General features: G+C 40.7%; 3 protein-coding genes across 3 annotated transcripts in view; all 3 read left to right on the top strand.

Moving 5' to 3' along the window:
- The window catches only part of LOC308103022 (uncharacterized protein), a gene marked incomplete at both ends in the record, with an annotated part of 39,319 nt that extends 18,521 nt beyond the window's left edge, over positions 1-20,798 (top strand). The window contains 4 exons of the mRNA XM_080452874.1: positions 16,877-17,014; positions 17,983-18,126; positions 18,599-19,714; positions 20,794-20,798. Coding sequence (XP_080309000.1) covers positions 16,877-17,014; positions 17,983-18,126; positions 18,599-19,714; positions 20,794-20,798 — 1,403 coding nt within the window. The remainder of the gene's footprint in view (positions 1-16,876; positions 17,015-17,982; positions 18,127-18,598; positions 19,715-20,793) is intronic.
- Positions 1-21,092, top strand: part of cdc42bpb (CDC42 binding protein kinase beta (DMPK-like)) — a 419,833-nt gene that overhangs the window by 235,982 nt on the left and 162,759 nt on the right. The gene's annotated exons all lie outside the window — the stretch shown is intronic.
- LOC308103878 (uncharacterized protein) lies at positions 1,762-14,937 on the top strand (the record flags this gene model as incomplete). Its single annotated transcript, XM_080454085.1, has 5 exons — positions 1,762-2,041; positions 2,972-3,064; positions 3,657-3,794; positions 4,098-4,241; positions 14,708-14,937. 5 exons carry the CDS (start codon positions 1,762-1,764, stop codon positions 14,935-14,937), a joined length of 885 nt encoding a protein of 294 aa, XP_080310211.1.

Consider the following 21,092-nt stretch of genomic DNA (forward strand, 5'->3'; position numbering starts at 1 on the left):
CAAGAAATAAACAGGAACATGCTAACATCCACACAATAAGGAATGCAGCCTGACGCAGACAGAAAAACAACCGAAGACCGAATCAACCTAACTTTGCAAACCCAACTCACTACTGTAACTCGTAACTTAAGCATCAAACATTTAAGAGAGAATTACAACAAATAACCAACTGTAACCCAACCCAAAACACCAAATTAAACTTACGGTACTTGAGGTAACGGCACAGCTAGAATGAATAAACAGAATGGCACGAGCCAAAGTAGCCGTGACCGTTTGGGATCAATAAACGAATTAAACAATATCTAGCAGAGCCAATAATAGCAACCCAGCTATATTAAGGGGTGCATACTGATTGGTCACTGATTAATGGTATTTTAAGAATTTGCAGCTGTTCATAATTCGCTAAATTAGCAAATGGTAAAACTTTTCAGCTGGTGTCTGTCTGCACGTCGACCGTTCCAACATTTCACTAACGTTATAATGATAAACTATGAATGCTTAGTATTATAATGGTCTATCATCGACACGTCCACAAATATGAGTATTGTGCACATACGCACATATAAACAGTTAAACAAGAAATAAACACGAACATGCTAACATCCACACAATAAGGAATGCAGCCTAGCGCAGACAGAAAAACAACGAAGATCAAACCAACCTAACTTTGCAAACCCAACTGTCCCAACTTAAGCATCAAACATTTAAGAGAATTACAACAAATGACCAACTGTAACCCAACCCAAAACACCAAATTAAACTTACGGTACTTGAGGTAACGACACAGCGACTAGAATGAAACAGAATGGCACGAGCCAAAGTAGCCATGACCGTTTGGGATCAAAAAACGAATTAAACAATATCTAGCAGAGCCAATCATAGCAACCCAGTTATATTAACGGGTGCATACTGTTTGGTCACTGATTAATGGTATTTTAATAATTTGCAGCTGTTGATAATTCGCTAAAGTATTAGCTAATGGTAAACTTTTCTGCTGGTGTCTGCACATCGACGGTCTAACATTTCACTAACGTTATAATGATAAACTATGAATGCTCAGTATTATAATGGGCTATCATCGACACGGCTCATTCTATAGTCTGCATCCATTGTATACATTTTCATAAGAATATGTCCAACAGTCATCAAAAAACTAATATTACCTCTGTTGTTTTCGTGTTGTTTTCTTGTTGACATTCTGAGCTGTACTTCCTGGTTCAGGTTTTGGAAGTGGTACGAAGAACGTGATTGGCCAACTGAATTGCACGATACAGTAGGCGAGCTTTGATTGGTTTAAACTTCACAGTGGGCTGCCAGTTTTATGAAAATAAGTAACATTACTTAGTGATATTATATCTAAGTTTTCTTATTCTGGCGCAACTTTTCAGGATGGAAACATTTGATAATGTGTTCATAAACAACTAATCTACACAATACTAAAAAATTAGCCAGGCTCTTGATGGGGATCAACCAACTCAAAAACTAAAGGAGATAGAGGCACTCGGCCCACGGCCTATTTGGTCAGAACCCCAGGAAGGCACTATGTGTTCACTTACACACCTCTTCCACCAGGGGGCGAAAGGCACTAAGAAGGCAACAGGCAACAGTGCCTGGATCCTTCAATGCGCATGTGTGAAACACGTTGACCCGAAAGTTTCTGCGTGTTGTGATCTTGGTGAAAAACGTCTCATATAGGAGGTAAAAACCGTCTCACAAAGGAGGTGAAAACCGTCTCATAAAGGAGGTGAAAAACGTGTCATAATGGAGGTGAAAACAATGGAGTCTGTACGGCTGAAGATAAATGAACACATGACGTCGGTGGGAGAGGAGATATTGTGTGTTTTGGACAAACAGCAGCGTGGTGCTGATGTTTGTTGTGTGAAGCTTGTCAGAGTGTTTGTGTTGGAGCGCCTCAGTGCGGCTGCAGAGTTCATGTGCAACCTCTTCCAGAGAGAGATAGAGACACTAGAAACTCTGCTGGAGAAACAAAACAAACTGCTGGACATTGATTTTGATATGGACATCGATCTACACACTGCAGGTATGTCTGTTACACACACAACATCAAACTACACACTGCAGGTATGTCTGTTACACACACACAACATCAAACTACACACTGCAGGTATGTCTGTTACACACACAACATCAAACTACACACTGCAGGTATGTCTGTTACACACACAACATCAAACTACACACTGCAGGTATGACACAGCGTTTGCATGGTGAGGTGTTGTTAGGTTGTAGATCTGTTCATTGCTTTTGGATCAATAGACCAGCCAGTAGGCTCTGTTTTGATGACTGAGATTAACTCCTCGTCCCACTGCTCTGACACACACACACACACACACACACACACACACACACACACACACACACACACACACACACACACACACACACACACACACACACACACACACACACACAGAGAGTTATGGAATCCAATTGATGTAAATCTGTCTCCACGATGAAGAATCTTAATCCATGTGGTCACATGAAGTCAGAGATCATCATTGGAGCCACACCGTTCCCATGTGAATCCTGAGATCTACATGATTCTCACTGTTCTATTACAGCAGCTGTGTTTCCTTTTTTGCATATCGTTGCTGTCGGGCAGAAACCTTGTATCTCCATATTTTAACCCCTTTTTTGGGGGGTAAATGAATGCCCTAATTCATCATACTACAGTGTCACACAAAAGTAGCAAAAATAGACGATCTACAAGCTTTTGATCTGCTTTTTCTGAATTTGAATCCTGAAAAGTTACAGTTTGGACATGATAGATTTCCACTGCACAGCAACAATATTATTATACCTACTTATAAAGTTTATAAATATGTATAGTCTCTATATTTAGTCTCTAGTCCTTATTCATGTGACATCATAGTCCTAATTATGAAAGTCCTTATTTATATCACATCAAAGTCCTTATTATTAAAGTGCATATTGTATTCCTTCATTCCAGACCAGTGTGTGGAGTCCAGTCTGCAGGTGAAGATCAGTTCTCCAGCCAGGACTGTTTCTATTAAACAGGAACCTGAAGACCACCTGGATCTCAGTAAGTTTTAAGCACTCACTGATCTAACATTTACAAGTATTTACTTTAAAAAATAATAGGGACTGCCTCTCATTCACCTCTCATTCAGCTTGTCTCGCATCTTCTATGAGAGCTGCAATGTAAACAAACAACGGCCACTATTTGCAGTACAGATTGCAGTCAGCGCACCATTACATTACATTACAGTCATTTAGCAGACGCTTTTATCCAAAGTGACTTACAATAAGTGCATTCAACATAGGTAGGGAACGAAACTACTAATCAACAGAAGCATTAAGTGAATTCTCTTCTAAAACAAGCAACCAAGAGTATTCCTAGCGCTAAAGTAAAAGTGCAATATATCAGCTACCTAATTTCATAAACAGATGAGACAAAATAGGAAAATCAAATGAGCAAGAGCTAAAACAAATAATCGAATAAACAAGATCCAATAAAACAATAAAACAAGAGTTTGTACAACCATCAAATAAAATATTTGGAAGATGTGGGCAAAGAGTAATCTTGCTGATACTTTTTCCAGCCACAACTGGTCACTGAGGTACTGCAGTGGAGGTCAAACCTTTTACAGAGTTTCATTGTATCTTTTTTCTAGACTTCCTGCATGTACCTGTGTGTAAAGATGAGATTTCACCTGAAGAGGAGCGGAGCCCCAATCTGGTTCAGGAGGAACCAGAACCTCCACAGATTAAAGAAGAACAGGAGGAGTTACTTGAAAGACCAGAAGAGGCTGGTGGGTCAACATGACATTACTAGCAGTGAAAAGTGAAAACTAGCCGACATTAATTCCAAAACACCGGGACTCACCAATCACTTAATTAGTTTTTTTTAATAGCTAAATTAGTTGATCTACAAGCTCACAACGCATCACAAGGCGACACAATTTGACCATGCAGGATGGAGGCAATTATTCTAGCACTTAGCATACCTAGTGACTGCACCTTTCAACTGAACAGAACATGGTAAACATCTATAGTTTGATTTGATTACATGGTATATGTAAGGTAAAAGTTCTTTCTACTGGTTATTTCCACAGAGCACCACATGGAGAGGTCTACAGTACCTAGAGAGATTGCCTCCCAAACATCTTCAACATTTCCAGAGGAACAGCGAGAGACGGACGAGGGACGTGGACTGTTTGATGCAACGATGCAACCTGTTGTAAAGTTGTACAGGATAGGTATGTAATGTTTTATTTATTACTTTACAACCTGTAGTAAAGTTGTACGGGATAGGTATATACGGTTTTATGTACGGGTAATTTAAACCTGTAGTAAAGTTGTACAGGATAGTTATTAAGGTTGGACGATATGCCAAAACATTCCTATTGGCCAATATATAATCGTCGGCCCAAAAAATCCGCAGATTGGCGATATATTTTCTCTAGAAAAGCAATAATGTGAGAACAGATCCCCAGTCCTTTAATCATGAGTTATACTTAGCCGTACAGCGGGTCGCGTGTCGAAAATAGCAGATATACAAGCTCACAACGTGTCGGGATGTGACGCATTGTGAGCTTGTAGATCTGCCATTTTCGGTGCACGACCCCGTCGTACGACAAAGTATACATTTGGCTGTGACATGTAACTGCCATCACACAGTTTGTGTACAATATAAGAAGCAAGGCCGAAATGTGTTTTAACAAAAGTACTAAAATGTTTTATTTAATTAACAGGTTATTTCATTCATAGGGTCTCATCAACATCATTATCAATAAAAAGAGAATGCATCTAATGGGATGAGTAATAACAACAGTGGGTTAACAATAAAATATACTGGGCATATATGGGCCAGTGCTGGGGGAAGGGGGAAGATGGGCAGGGTGACCGGCCCAGGGTAGTGGCACCCCAATAGATCACAGCAAACCAAAGCAAAATAAACAAAATGAAAAATAGCAAACCCCACAGAAAAGGGGCATTACCACAACCATTAGGCGGCCGTCACCTGTTCCCAACGTGGATCCCCAGCACCAGGCCTGTAATGGAAATGGTCATTAATAGCCCACAGTGAAATATATGAAGCACTCTCTCTTTATTTATTTTATTGGTGAAAGTGGGCCGGTACTGAGGGTGTAAAGTCCGATATGAATCAGGTGATCGATTTAAGCGTTAACCATCTGACTACATCGATGCATGGACTCCTGCATCTATCTAAATGTACCATGAATAGGACGATGGTTCTGTTGTGAAGGTATTAATGGGTTCACTGAAGCTGTTCCGTTAACTATACTTCCGTATTAACTAACCAGCTGCAGAAGACTCACTGATGTAACATTTACCAGTAATTACTTTCAAAATAATAGGGACTGCGTCTCATTCATTTTGTCTCTACTCTTCTATGAGAGCTGTGGTGTCACTATATATGTCTATGAATTGAATACCAAGGCCCTCATTGGAAACAAGTCCGCAAGGACTTTTACAAACGGACCTGTTAGACAAAGTATTTTAAATGTAAGTGTGCTGTTTTAGATTTTTTTCCTAATAGAATATTCAATCAATATTCAATCAATCAAAGCTGTAATATAAACGAACAACGGCCACACTATAGCACGGAGCGCAGTCAGCACACCATCAAATTAAAATGTTGGAAGATGTGGGCAAAGAGTAATCTTGTTGGTACTTTTTCCAGCCAAAACTGAGTCTCATTGAATATTTTTCCTAGACTTCCTGCACGTACCTGTGTGTAAAGAGGAGGTTTCACCTGAAGAGGAGCGGAGCCCAAATCTGGTCCAGGAGGAACCAGAACCTCCACAGATTAAAGAAGAACAGGAGGAGCTACTTGAAAGACCAGAAGAGGCTGGTGGGTCAACATTGACATTACTAACAGTGAAAAGTGAAGATGATGATGAAAACAGAGAGACAGAGCCTGTAGCCAGCATGTCAACTGAACACATGAAAACACAAGCTGGTGTAGAGGACTGTGGAACATCACAACCAACTAGTGATGGCCAGCTCCTCTCTTCACACTGTTCTGAATCAGACACTGAAGACAGTGATGAGTGGGAGGAGACTAGGGGAGATCAGTCAGCTTTAAACACACTGAAATCTCACCAGACACAAAATGTGGGAGGACAGCGCAAGCTGTCCCAAGACCTGAAATCATCGACTCACTCCATGACGAGTCTCACAGGGAAGAAAAGTTTTAGTTGTACAGCATGTGGCAAAATGTTTAATAGAAAGGAACATCTAAAGAGACACACAATGATTCACACAAGGGAAACGGCCTTTGCTTGTACGGTTTGTGGTAAAGGCTGTGCTCGCAAGGATGATCTAAAAAAACACATGATGACTCATACAGGTGAAAAGCCCTTTGCTTGTAGAGTATGTGGTAAAGGCTATGCTCAAAAGCTTGATCTAAAAAGACACATGATGACTCATACAGGCGAAAATCAATTTTCTTGTACAGTATGTGGTAAAGGTTGGGTTAGCACAAGTGATCTAAAAAAACACATGATGACTCATACAGGCCAAAAGCCATTTTCTTGTACAGTATGTGGTAAAGGCTGTGTTCACACGGGTGATCTAAAAAGACACATGAGAACTCATACAGGCGAAAAGCCCTATTCCTGTGCAGTTTGTGGTAAAGGCTTTGCTGAATTTGGTACTCTAAAAAGACACATGAGGACTCATACAGGCGAAAAGCCCTATTCTTGTGCAGTTTGTGGTAAAGGCTTTGCTGAATTGGGTAATCTAAAAGGACACATGAGGACTCATACAGGGGGAATGTCTTTAGTTTAAGACTTAATGATCATTCAGTCTAATCCAGGATGACAAGGATACTAAAGCAGAGGAATCACATAATCTGACATTATCAACATGACTGAATAAAATAAAGTAACAAGTTTCTTGTGATGTATTTTTGTTTTATATTGTATATGGATCTTATTTTCTATTCAACATGATCATGATGACATTCTTCAAGAATATTCCCAAATATAAACACATTTTCAAATATCAAATATCCTAGTATAAAACAGGTTAAAATAGTCATGATTTTGATGCTTTAGGAAATACTTTGTTGACTGATTTGACCAAATTAGCTGATGTAAAAACTCACAAAGTGTTGAATTGCACTGTGAGCTTGTAGATTGCCTATTTTCTTTGAATGTTTGCCTATTATGACATGCCCAGAATAGGGTTGCTACTACTAGGGTTCATGTGGTTCGCACATTTTGTTGCATTTTTTGGGGGGGTATTTAGTTTAGAGTGAAAATCTGCAGACAGGGATTTGGAGACTCTTTATGGTGTCGAGAAGAGATCTTTTTCAGGATTTGGCTCATCAAGGGCTTTTGCACTGCATACAGAGTGGGGGAGTGTTTGCTAGTGAATTACATTGTTTCAGTACTTTTAAATGTTGAGTTTCTTCAACAACCAAGCACATGAGATGCACAGAACAGACATAAGTATATCAATCATGGTGTCTCTACTTTATATGCCAGATAAGTGGATCTCAATGTAGGGGTTTGGGGACCTAGAGGTCATTGGCAGGGTTCCAGGGGGTCCCCAGCTAAATGATTGATAGTTAATCTTCATCATTGCAATATATTCAAATAAATACAAATACAATACTGTGATCTCCATACCTACAGTACATAGAAAGTAAAGGTATTATGGACCGACAATATTGGACTGAAAACATTCATAATAACACAAATATCCTTAGATTCGGTTTCCAGAGATAAACATCTTGTCAAATGGAGTTATGTAATAGCATATATTTTTAACTGGAAACACATCTCTACTCCTCTTTTAAACCTGATGCTGGGTATTCTGAACTGAATTTTGTGGTATTCTCTGAGTGAAGATCCCAGGGTGGCGTTCTGGTATTCTGTTCTGTTCCCTGGTTAAATATAATTTGTACAATCCAGTCGATTAAATGCCCCAAGTTTAATGGCCACAGGTAGGAATAACCTACCGTAATGAGTCTCATTGGCGTAATGAGTCTCTCACTGAACGTGCTCCTTCTGCACATAAAGAAGGATAATTCCTTTAACAGGGCCGCTCATGAAAGTCCTTGCGGTCTTGTTTCCAATGAGGGCCTGTGAGCAATTAGGGGTTAAGAGTCTTGCTCAGGGACACATTTAATTTCATCGACACATTTGCTGGACAGTGTGTTGTTTTGGGAGTATACAGTAACACCTCCCTTTTGTCTTGGAGTGGAGAAACACCTCCTCCCACCTCCTCTCAGCTCTCCTCTGTGATCTGTGATAACATTTTCAAGAATATTATTTTTGTCAGATTTATTTTTGTAAATAGCTGATCTACAAGCTCACAATGTACCACACAATTTTATCCTAAGTATAAAACAGGTTAAAGTAGTCATGATTTTGATACTATATGAACCACTTTGTTGACTGCCCCTCCCCCCTAACCAAATCTTTGACCACCTTAGCCGATGTAAAAGCACACAAAGTGTTGAATTGCAACACACTGTGAGCTTTTGGATTGGCCATTTTCTGTGAATGTGAATGCCTATTAATACATGCCCAGAATAGGGTTGCAAGGGTTCATATGGTTAGCAAATTTTTCTGGGGTCCCCCTGAAACACCCTAAACTAAAGGATCCCTAGTTTATTTTATTGATTAGAGTGAGCATCTGCAGACAGGGATTTGGAGACACTTTATGGTGTTGAGACGATACTGCTTAAAATACTCGTTTAAATCTCCTCTCCTTTTTTTTACTTAAAATTTTTATCCCACGATTTTGTAACCCTATTCTTTTACACCCAGTGCCAATTGTCTATGTAATCCTGGGCACTACCTTCCCTCTGCCAACCTAGGGAGGCCAGGGTCGAGCTCATGCCTCCTTCAATGCATGAGAGCCAACTGACCTTCTTGTCACCTGACAGGGGAGAGTTTCCCTGGTTGGACGTAACGCGTGGAAGGAACACGTTATTCCAACCAGTTCCTTTCCCCTCCATCAGGCGCCCCGGCTGGCCAGGGGGAGGCAGTATAGTGACCAGGATTACTACATGTTTTTTTGAGGGTACCTACCCTAGGGAACACGGGGAGAACATGCAAACTCCACATAGAGAGGCCCTTTCGCACTGATGACGCGGAGGAGAGAACACGCACCCAGCGCCCCCTGCGGGAATCGAACCCAGGACCTTCTAGCTGTGAGGCGACAGCGGTACCGACTGCGCCACCGCGCCACCGTGCCCCCTTAAATCTCTTCTCCTGACTGAATCATTCCTAACTAGAAAAAGTGCTCCTCGGAGCACAGGTCTCCGCCAGGTCAGGTAGGTTATTGTGGCCTCCTGGTGGCGCTACAATGTCAAAAAGGTGCCATTTGTTCTTAGGTTTTGCACGGCAATCGGACACTGCATTCATTATTTGATGCATTTTGTTCAAAAAAAATGTTTTGCTAAATTAGACCTGCTGGTGGCGCTATAACAGTCTAACGTTAAAAGGGTGGCATTTGCTCCTCAACATAGTGTGAATGTGCGTGCAAAGTTTGACCGCAATCGGATGCTTTGTTCATGATTTGCGGCATTTTGTTCAAAACAAGCCACTACTGCAAACTTTAGATGTCAATCAGGATGGAATATGAAAAATCAAACAAATCCGTCTTGATCCCATGACTAGAGATCATGTGTACCGATTTGCGTGAAATTTGGATAAAATCGGAAGGAGTAATATAATAAAATGTGTTTTACATAAGTCGGCCTCCTAGTGGCGCTATAAAAGGCAGATGGGAAAAATCGGTGCAGTTATAGGTAAAAACACGAATCGGCCTGTTATAGCGCCACCATGAGGCTGATTTGAACATTTTCAAGTGCCATTTCTTCCTTGGCATAGTGGAAATATGTGTGCAAAGTTTCAAGGAAATTGCATGGTGTGTTCAATGATTTGAGGCATTTTGTTCAAAACGGAGCACTCCTGCAAACTTTAGTAGCCATTTTTAGCCAATCAGGATGGAATATGAAAAGTTTTTGTTTAATGACTATAGAGATACTGTGTATCGATTTGCGTGTTTTTTGGCCAAAATCTGTAGGAGTACTGTCAAAAAATAAGTTTTGCACAAATCGGCCTCCTGGTGGCACTATAACAGGCCCATGTGAAGAATTTGGGGCAGAGGTTCTGAATTGGCATTGAGGGAGTGTTGCTGCGATCAAGTCAACGGTGCCGGAGATTAGCTGTACACAGACAGAATGACGGACGGACACACGGACACACGGACAGGGTGCAAAACATACTCTCTCGCCATGCCTTTCGGCCTGGCGGAGACAATAAGACAACAATAAGGTGTGTGTGTGTGTGTGTGTGTGTGTGTGTGTGTGTGTGTGTGTGTGTGTGTGTGTGTGTGTGTGTGTGTGTGTGTGTGTGTGTGTGTGTGTGTGTGTGTGTGTGTGTGTGTGTCAACCCCGTGTGTGTGTCTGTCTGTCAACCCCTTAGCAGTCTCATGTGAGACAATAAAAGCTTGACCGTCAGTTCAGATCAAACACACAACTCACAGTGAGGGAGGACACACTGTCATTCCACAGCTACAGGAGGCTCTATCTTCACTTACACACCTCTTCCACCAGGGGGCGAAAGGCACTAAGAAGGCAACAGTGGCTGGATCCTTCAATGCGCATGTGTGAAACACGTTGACCCGGAAGTTACTGCGTGTTGTGATCGCGGTGAAAGCAGTCTCCTCATAAAGGAGGTGAAAACCGTCTCATAAAGGAGGTGAAAAACGTCTCATAAAGGAGGTGAAAAACGTCTCATAATGGAGGTAAAAGCAATGGAGTCTGTACGGCTGAAGATAAATGAACACATGACGTCGGTGGGAGAGGAGATATTGTGTGTTTTGGACAAACAGCAGTGTGGTGCTGATGTTTGTTGTGTGAAGCTTGTCAGAGTGTTTGTGTTGGAGCGCCTCAGTGCGGCTGCAGAGTTCATGTGCAACCTCTTCCAGAGAGAGATAGAGACACTAGAAACTCTGCTGGAGAAACAAAACAAACTGCTGGACATTGATCTACACACTGCAGGTATGTCTGTTACACACACAACATCAAACTACACACTGCAGGTATGTCTGTTACACACACAACATCAAACTACACACTGCAGTGTGTGTTACACACACAACATCAAACTACACACTGCAGGTATGTCTGTTACACACACAACATCAAACTACACACTGCAGGTATGTCTGCTACATAGCCATGGTTCACAAGCGTCATGGTGCCGAGTCCCCCTGGTTTATAGTGGTGTTCGATTTTTTTACATTGCCAACTCTCACATGTACATAAAATAGATTTCATGGGTTGACACTAAGGTCTCAGTAGCCTGGGGCACCATTCCTTTTCGGGTATATGATCCGGTCGTGAGCGGAAGTTAAAAAAATAAAAAGTGGCCGGATGGGCAGAACCGGAAACACGTCTCACCCCAAAATAGGTCCGATAATAAAATCGTTGATGTAAATGTGCGTGCACCATCCGGAGACTATTTAGCGTCTGTATTATCCCACGGGGAAATTCGATTCCATTTAAATAGGGATTGGGGAACCAAAACAAAGCGGCACCGCAAAACCGGATGGGCAGAATCCGGAAAGAGGATTCTTTTTTCTTTTTTTTTTCAGTAGGCGTGGCCTAGACCGGATCATATGGGTCTTTAGTAACAGACACCAGGCTTTCCTCCGAGGTGGAAAGACTGGTGATGCGAGGTTAAGGTCTCAGAGGCACTTGCCTGTCGGGCAAGTACAGGTCATTTTCTACTTGCCCACAGGTCTTGCCCACTTGCCCGAAAAGTAAATCGTCCTCTATGAAATGATAGGTAAAATTTGAATTACCGTTCAGTTAAACACATTTTTTTACTTTCTACTTTCGAATTATGGGGCTGTCCGATAAGAAATGTCATACCTCAATATTTATGACAAATATCTAAATAGCTATGAATATGACTATGCGTTAACACTTGTTATTTTATATTTTTAAGTGTAGCAACAGGGAAAATGACACATTATAGGCCAACAGTGCTCTTATTTTACATTCCACAGACCATTTTGAAGTCCATACAAATAAACATAAATAATGTTAAATAAATAATGTTTTGATGGTTAAATGCAAATTATTAAATCATATATTGTCGCTGTCGGGCAGAAACCTTGTATTTCCATATTTCAACTTTTTATGTTTGTTCATAAATGCCCTACTTCATCATTCAAGAGTGTCGCACTATAAGAGTAAAAATAGCAGATCTACAAGCTCCCAACGTGTCGAGATACAATGCATTGTGAGCTTGTAGATCGGCTATTTACACTATTTAAAATTGTTCTTTTTCTTTTAAGGATATACAAGGTTTCCACCTGACAGCGACGTTATATATAGCCTATATGGTTCTGTATCAGTATATCAGTCAGTTTTAGAAGATTTCATTCCAATTGGCTGCCTATGAATTTTACAGGTCTGGGTAGACAACATGGCCTGGCGGTGATCTGCGCACGGTGCACAGCAACCCAGCAGCTGCACACAATTAACTTAACGAGGGAGCTTGCGACTAGTTTTGCGCACCAAAAACTGCTCAAACAATGTCAAACTGTCATGATTCTAGCTGCTGAAAAATTCCCATTTGGATCATTGTTTAAAAAAGGAATGGAACATGGATGTCTTTTGCAAAAGGATTATATTTATTTATTGTCCGTCAGAGCGTGAGGTCACAGCTTCTCTATTATTTGAATGATAGCATAAACTTCTATTGCTGGCTGGATCTCTCATAAGTTTGGGATTTTACTGTATTTCGTCACATTTATTAATCTATATGCGGCTGTTGATAAAACGTCGGGTTGTTTAGCCTACGGTTTGATCTGCACAGATGCACTGGCACTGCCATTGACAATGAATGTGACAGCTGCTAAGCAGTTCACTTGTGTTATACCTCTACTGGTTAGTTCTAGTAAAATGGCAGTTCCAACCCTCTAAAAGACAAGTGTAGGGGAAATTAATGATGATAAAAAAACATCGGCCACATCTGTGAAATAATGACCGATGTATCAGTTGGGCTCTACTCATAAGAACCACTGCACGTAGAGTGTGAGTGTGTTACACACAGCGTGTGTGCGTGGGAGGGAAGGAGAGAGAGAGAAGGGGGGGCAGAGTGCTCTGGCCACATTCATGTGTTTAGACAGATATCTCGTGTTTGTTTATAGTGAACTAAAGATGGTTGCGTCCCCACTGCCACTCAAATGCGCACCTGCCCGGTAGGTCAGGCTGAAAGCAAACTCTACCTGCCCGCAACTTTTATTTACCTGCCCCGGGCAGGCGGGCAGGCGTTAGTGTCAACCCCTGGATTTCAAATATAAAGTGCTTACCCCCCGAGCCACGGATGTTATAAGGCGACGCGGACCGCGATAAGTACCCGTATCTCCCGTATTGTTCAATAAAAAGCATTTTAATACGATCGTTGGCCATTTTCTCCAAATTTTCTCCCATACTTTCAACCATGCAACACTAATGGTTGGGAGGTGTATTGCACTCTGATACATTACCAAAAAAAAAGGCCGGCGATGGGATTAAAATGATTTTATTGAACAATACGGGAGATACGGGTACTTATCGACATGGCTGTCATGGTATGACGGTCATGTTTCAGGGCTAGGCTGCTACACACACAATATCAAACTACACACTGCATGACACAACATTCGTAAGTGCTGTGATCACTTCTGTAGCCTATCCCCCCTCCACACACACACACACACACTCACACTCACACTCACACTCACACACACACAGTAATGGAATCCAGTTGATGTAAATGTCTCCACAATGTAGAATCCATGTGGTCACATGAAGTCAGAGATCATCATTGGAGCCAAACCGTTCCCATGTGAATCATGAGATCTACATGATTCTCACTGTTCTATTACAGCAGCTGTGTTTCCTTTTTTGCATATCGTTGCTGTCGGGCAGAAACCTTGTATCTCCATATTTTAACCTGTTTAATATTATATTTTTGTAATATGTAATGTGATATGTACACAGGACGTAATTATCTCATAAATCATATAAATATAATTTATGAATTAATTACAATATAATAATACATACATATAGATATAGATATATATATATATATATATATATATTACTATTATTGAAACTTACGTCACTGTAATGTAACGTGAGTTCTTGGACAGGTTTATATAAATGTCTTCAATAAGAGAGAGATAATCTTTAACTGGTTCAACAAAAGAGACCAAAAATCATTGCTTTCAAGTTACAATAAAATGGGTTTATTCAGACTTCACCGTTACAAGTATTTATAAAGTAAAGCTTGAGAAACAGAAACTTATGTTGTGTATGTAGTTAAATGTGGGGAGATAAAAACACAGGAGAGAGAAAAGTCACAGAGAGGAAAAGAAGGAATCGCATTGGGAATGCATTATTGTAACACCTTCTGAGTTATGCTCAACTATAACAGATATTCTCTTGTAAACACAGTAACGTCGCCTTAAGATTAATGCACAAATTAAATGGTTCAACACACCTTTAGACCCGGATAGGGCCTGAGTCCTGAGACTCTGGATTCGGGAGAAAGATACACAGGCGCGAGTGGTCGCAGAGTTCGGGAAGCTCCGTGTAATGGCAAATACTGAGTTAGCATCGATGGTGGCGGTGGTCTCCGCTGAAACAGGACGCACTAACTGCTCTGGTGGTCAGTGCGCGGTGGCGGTGGAGACGAGAGAGATGAGGAGGCCTCTGGTCGGCCTCTGCTACGGAGCGGCTGCGGCTGCCCCGTGGACGTCTCCTCATTGGACAGCTGTGAAACGGGTCAACAGAGGTTGTTCACCTCCTCCCTCCGTTTGCTAGTGGTGGCTAGAGCCAGGGATGGTCTTCCCTTGGCGGCGTTGAGCAAAGAGTGTGGTCTGTGTGGGATCTTTATACCCTAAAGTCCTTTCATGTGGTCAAATATCATTACTATGCTAATTCCTTATCTGGCGCTGGTGTCACGACTCCGGACAGGAGAGGCCAGACTTTATGGCACTTGACCAATCTCTGGTCATTTCTTAACACAAGACACACATTTGGTAATACAACATAGTTAATCCATTTGTTCATTATTGTCCACATGTCTCTCCATGAGGTCATGTGTCGAAAACATGTGGCGAAACATGGTTTCCAATGCGCTACAAAGAGAGAGAGAGAGAGAGAGATAGAGGAAAGGGGGGGTGTCTCTGTCTGTGTGTGTGTGTGTGTGTGTGTGTAGGTGTGTGCGTGTGTGGGGAAGTTCACACAGGGGGCAGTGCAACCTCTCTGATTGCACAAGCGGAGATGACTTGACCATTTGGTTGAACGATCGTCGAGACCTGCTTTCTCCCCCCTTTCCTGGTTCTGTTGTCTTATCAGAAGGGGATGGTGATGGGAAAACTTCAAACGGCCTTTGTTTAGCCCTTTGTTGTTTTTAAAGGTTTGCTGACGCCATCTGCCTGGTTCCCAGCTGTTGACTGGTTTTCCAGACGTCGGCTACAAATAGGACGATGGTTCGGTTGTAAAAGTATGAATGGGTTCATTGAAGCCGTGCAGTTAATTCTACTTCAGTATTAACTAACCAGCTGCAGAAGACTCACTGATCTAACATTTACAAGTAATTACTTTCAAAATAATAGGGACTGCCTTTCATTCACCTCTCATTCAGCTTGTCTCGCATTTTCTATAAGAGCTGCAATGTAAACAAACAACGGCCACTATTATACTATACATGCACATGCACATTTATGGATTCCTATTGATGTAAATCTGTCTCCACGATGTAGAATCTTAATCCATGTGGTCACATGAAGTCAGAGATCATCATTGGAGCCACACCGTTCCCATGTGAATCCTGAGATCTACATGATTCTCACTGTTCTATTATAGCAGCTGTGTTTCCTTTTTTGCATATCGTTGCTGTCGGGCAGAAACCTTGTATCTCCATATTTTAACCTGTTTAATATTATATTTTTGTAAATTAATTTCCTAATTCATCATAGTAGCAAATTAGCCGATGTACAAGCTTTTCATTTGCTTTTTTTTATTTGAATTCTGAAAAGTATCAGTTTGGACAATAGGTTTCCACCTCACAGCAACAATATTAGTATTAACTTATATAGTTTAATATCATAAATGTATATAGTCTCTATATAGTGACCTTATTCATGTCACATCCTAGTCCTTATTAATAAAGTCCTTATTTATATCACATCAAAGTCCTTATTATTAAAGTGCGTATTGTATTCCTTCATTCCAGACCAGTGTGTGGAGTCCAGTCTGCAGGTGAAGATCAGTTCTCCAGCCAGGACTGTTTCTATTAAACAGGAACCTGAAGACCACCTTAAACAGGAACCTGAAGACCACCTGGATCTCAGTAAGTTTTAAGCACTCTCTCTTGATTTATTTTATTGGTGAAAGTGGGCCGGTACTGAGAATGCATTGACCCCTGCATCTATCTAAATGTACTATGAATAGGACCATGGTTCGGTTGTAAAAGTATGAATGGGTTCACTGAAGCCGTGCAGTTAATTCTACTTCAGTACTAACTAACCAGCTGCAGAAGACTCACTGATCTAACATTTACAAGTATTTTCTTTCAAAAATAATAGGGACGGCCTCTAATTCACCTCTCATTCAGCTTGTCTCGCATCTTCTATGAGAGATGCAATGTAAACAAAGATCGGCCACGATTTGCAGCACAGATTGCAGTCAGTGCACCATCAAATAAAATATTTGTAAGATATGGGCAAAGAGTAATCTTGTTGATACTTTTTTCCTGCCACAACTGGTGACTGAGATAATGCAGTGGCGTTACAAGATTCAAACCTTTTATAGAGTCTTGTTGAATCTTTTTCCTAGACTTCCTGCACACACCTTTTTGTAAAGAGGAGATTTCACCTGAAGAGGAGCGGAGCCCCAATCTGGTCCAGGAGGAACCAGAACCTCCACAGATTAAAGAAGAACAGGAGGAGCTACTTGAAAGACCAGAAGAGGCTGGTGGGTCAACGTTAACATTAGTAGCAGCGAAGAGTGAAGATGATGAAGAAAACAGAGAGATAGAGCCTGTAGCCAGCACCTCAACTGAACACATGAATACAATACCAGTTCAACTAGCCAACATTAAATCCGAAACAGTGGGACCCACAAATCACTTAAATGTATTTTTTTAGATAGCTAAATTAGTTGATCTACAAGCTCACAACGCATCAAAAGGTCACACATTTTGAGATGTTAAAAGTGTAGTGAAATGAAAAATATGTTTTTCACACTTTTAGACAAACAGGTCATCATATGGGCATACATTTTTGTGTATTTTTTATATCAAAAGTCCCTAAAAAGCCAATCTTAATTACTTCCTGTAAACGAAAACGTGCTGCATGATGACATAACGTAGCTTTCATGAATATAAATGAATCTTGATTACATGCACCTGTTTGATTCCCATAGCTGCACGTTCTTCAAACACAGCTGATTTTAATTACAGAGCTACTCCGTTTTGAATCTCATTGAAGATGACATCCAGACGGTGTATTACTCATTTTAAAGTTAATCTGCACATTAAAATATGTATCTGAAAACATTATAGGTTAGAAATAAGCCACGTAGTAGCAAACGTGCTTCACTGGCCGTCTCTCTCTCACTTGTAAACAAACACTAGCCGTGTTGCGCACGGCCAAAGTGATTGAGATTCCAACGTCCCATAGCCTGAAGGGATGGGACCTTCTGATTGGTTTAGAGTCGGTTGAGACGACGTTTCAGACTGAACCTTCAAAATAAAATGACCGAAAATGTCACTGCACTGCATCTTTAAGATTGGCTATGCAGGATGGAGGCAATTATTTTAGCACTTAGCATACCTATTGACTGCACCTTTAAGCTGAACAGAACATGGTAAACATCTATAGTTGGATTTGATTACATGGTATATGTAAGGTCAACGTTCTTTCTACTGGTGATGTCCACAGAGCACCACAGGGAGAGGTCTAGAGTATGTAGAGAGATGGCCTCCCAAACATATTCAACATTTCCAGAGGAACAGCGAGAGACGGACCAGAGACGTGGACCGTTTGATGCAACGATGCAACCTGTTGTAAAGTTGTACAGGATAGGTATGTACTGTTTTATCTACTTTACAACCTGTAGTAGGTATATAATGTTGTATTTACTTTACAAGAAAAGTACAAGTAAAGTAAGGTTGTACAGGATAGGTATATAATGTTTTATTTACTTAACAACTTGTAGTAAAGTTGTATAGGTTAGGTATATATACTGTTTTATTTATGGAGATTTCAAACCTGTAGTAAAGTTGTACAGGATAGTTATTAAGATTGGACATTATGCAGAAATATTCCTATTGGCCAATAGTCCAGGCAGACTAGTGTTTCACCTCAAAGTAATTGTAATTTTCTACACAGACCACGTCTATTAGGTCACCAGAAAAACATACTAAAAGTCCTAAGAAATCCTAGTTGTGGAAATATGTTTAATTGGTATCAATCAAAAAATGGCCGCCAATTATTGTCTGCAGTGGAGGTACAAGATCCAAACCTTTTATAGAGTCTCATTGTATCTTTTTCTTAGACTTCCTGCGCGTACCTGTGTGTAAAGAGGAGGTTTCACCTGAAGAGGAGCAGAGCCCCAATCTGGTCAAGGAGGAACCAGAACATCCACAGATTAAAGAAGAACAGGAGGAGCTACTTGAAAGACCAGAAGAGGCTGGTGGGTCAACATTGATATTACTAGCAGTGAAAAGTGAAGATGATGATGAAAACAGAGAGACCGAGTCGGTAGCCACCACCTCAACTGAACACATGAAAACACAAGCTGATTTAGAGGACTGTGGAACATCACAACCAACTAGTGATGACCAGCTCCTCTCTTCACACTGTTCTGAATCAGACACTGAAGACAGTGATGAGTGGGAGGAGACTAGGGGAGATAAGTCAGCCTTAAACACACTGAAATCACACAAGACACAAAATGTTGGAGAACAACGCAAGCTGTCCCAGGAATCCCTGAAATCATCGAAACAAACTCACTCCATGAAGAGTCTCACAGGGAAGAAAAGTTTTAGTTGTACAGCATGTGGCAAAATGTTTAATATAAAGGGAAATCTGAAGAGACACACAATGATTCACACAGGGGAAACACTCTTTGCTTGTACAGTTTGTGGTGAAGGCTATGCTCACAAGGGTGATCTAAAAAATCACATGGTGACTCATACAGGCGAAAAGCCCTTTTTGTGTACAGTATGTGGTAAAGGCTGTGCTCGCAAGGATTATCTAAAACAACACATGATGACTCATACAGGCGAAAAGCCCTTTGCTTGTAGAGTATGTGGTAAAGGCTATGCTCAAAAGGGTGATCTAAAAAGACACATGATGACTCATACAGGCGAAAAGCCCTTTTCTTGTACAGTATGTGGTAAAGGCTGTGCTCGCAAGGGTAATCTAAAAACACACATGATGAACCATACAGGCGAAAAGTCCTTTTTGTGTACAGTATGTGGTAAAGGCTGTGCTCACAAGTTTGATCTAAAACAACACATGAGGACTCATACAGGCGAAAAGCCCTTTTCTTGTACAGTATGTGGTAAAGTCTGTGCTCAAAAGGGTGATCTAAAAAGACATATGATGACTCATACAGGCGAAAAGCCCTTTTCTTGTACAGTATGTGGTAAAGACTGTGCTCGCAAGGGTAATCTAAAAACACACATGATGAACCATACAGGCGAAAAGTCTTTTTTATGTACAGTATGTGGTAAAGGCTGTGCTCACAAGTGTGATCTAAAACAACACATGAGGACTCATACAGGCGAAAAGCCCTTTTCTTGTACAGTATGTGATAAAGTCTGTGCTCGCAAGGGTAATCTAAAAACACACATGAGGACTCATACAGGCGAAAAGCCCTTTTTGTGTACAGTATGTGGTAAAGGCTGTGCTCACAAGTTTGTTCTAAAACAACACATGAGGACTCATACAGGCGAAAAGCCCTTTGCTTGTACAGTATGTGGTAAAGGCTTCGCTCAGAAAATTAATCTAAAATCACACATGAGGACTCATACAGGGTAAAGACCTATTATTTTGCAGTGTATGGTAAAGGCTTTACGGAAATGGGTATTCTAAAAAGACACATGAGGACTCATATAGGGGGGATGCCTTAGTTTAAGACATTTGATCATTCAGTCTAATCCAGGAGTCAATGACAAGGATACTAAAGCAGTAATCTGACTATCAACATGACTGAATAAAATAAATATTAATAGTTTCTTGTGATGGATTTGGATTTAAGTTTTATTTTGTATTTGTTTTATATATAACAGTATTCCCTCCAGCTCATTTACTTAATCAGTTACTGGTAGTACAGTATGAGCATTACTGTGTCTGTCCACATTTGTCAGGATTTAACAACTCATATTCATTCATATTCATCTAATAATTATTATATTCATTGATATGCAGCAAATAATGGTGCAGTAAAGTGCTGACAAGCTAATGGGTTTGTGTAGCTGTTCACTGTGTGTTGACGTGTTTTGTTTAGATTGTTACAATATCATAGTACATAATATGGTAGATGCCAGGGAGACAGTGTACATTGTCACTTAGTTTGATTACATGTTTATATTCTACAGAGTTTTGTGTCTTTATAGAGGTGTTTTTATAGACTCAGATCCACTTTTATCCCTTGGGGGGAAATGATTATGTTTTGTTTTGTTTAATAAAGTTTTCACCACTACAGTTCCTCTATGTGTGCTATATCAACTTGTTTATGCCCAGAATGACAAAGATATCCACAGGTTCTATAGAAATTATTATTTAACTGAAGTCACTCTAAGAGCAGACTTGCTGTCACATTGACACATTTCGCCAGTTTGGCTAGTATGTTGCTTTAAGAGCATTACAACAAGTTTAATATTAATGATATAGCTGGTGGAGCCTCATGTGCAGTTGATGGACATCTGTCGAAGGGTGGACCAGTTTCCCCTTGCTCTTGATTGTAGTGAGTACTGCCTCTGACTCCACGGAAGTGGTTCAGTGATGTCCTTTCTCCTGTCATCCGGGCCATCCAGATCCTG

The sequence above is a fragment of the Gymnoscopelus braueri genome (genome assembly GCF_963280865.1).
Source record: "Gymnoscopelus braueri genome assembly, chromosome: 16".
NCBI classification, from domain to species: domain Eukaryota; kingdom Metazoa; phylum Chordata; class Actinopteri; order Myctophiformes; family Myctophidae; genus Gymnoscopelus; species Gymnoscopelus braueri.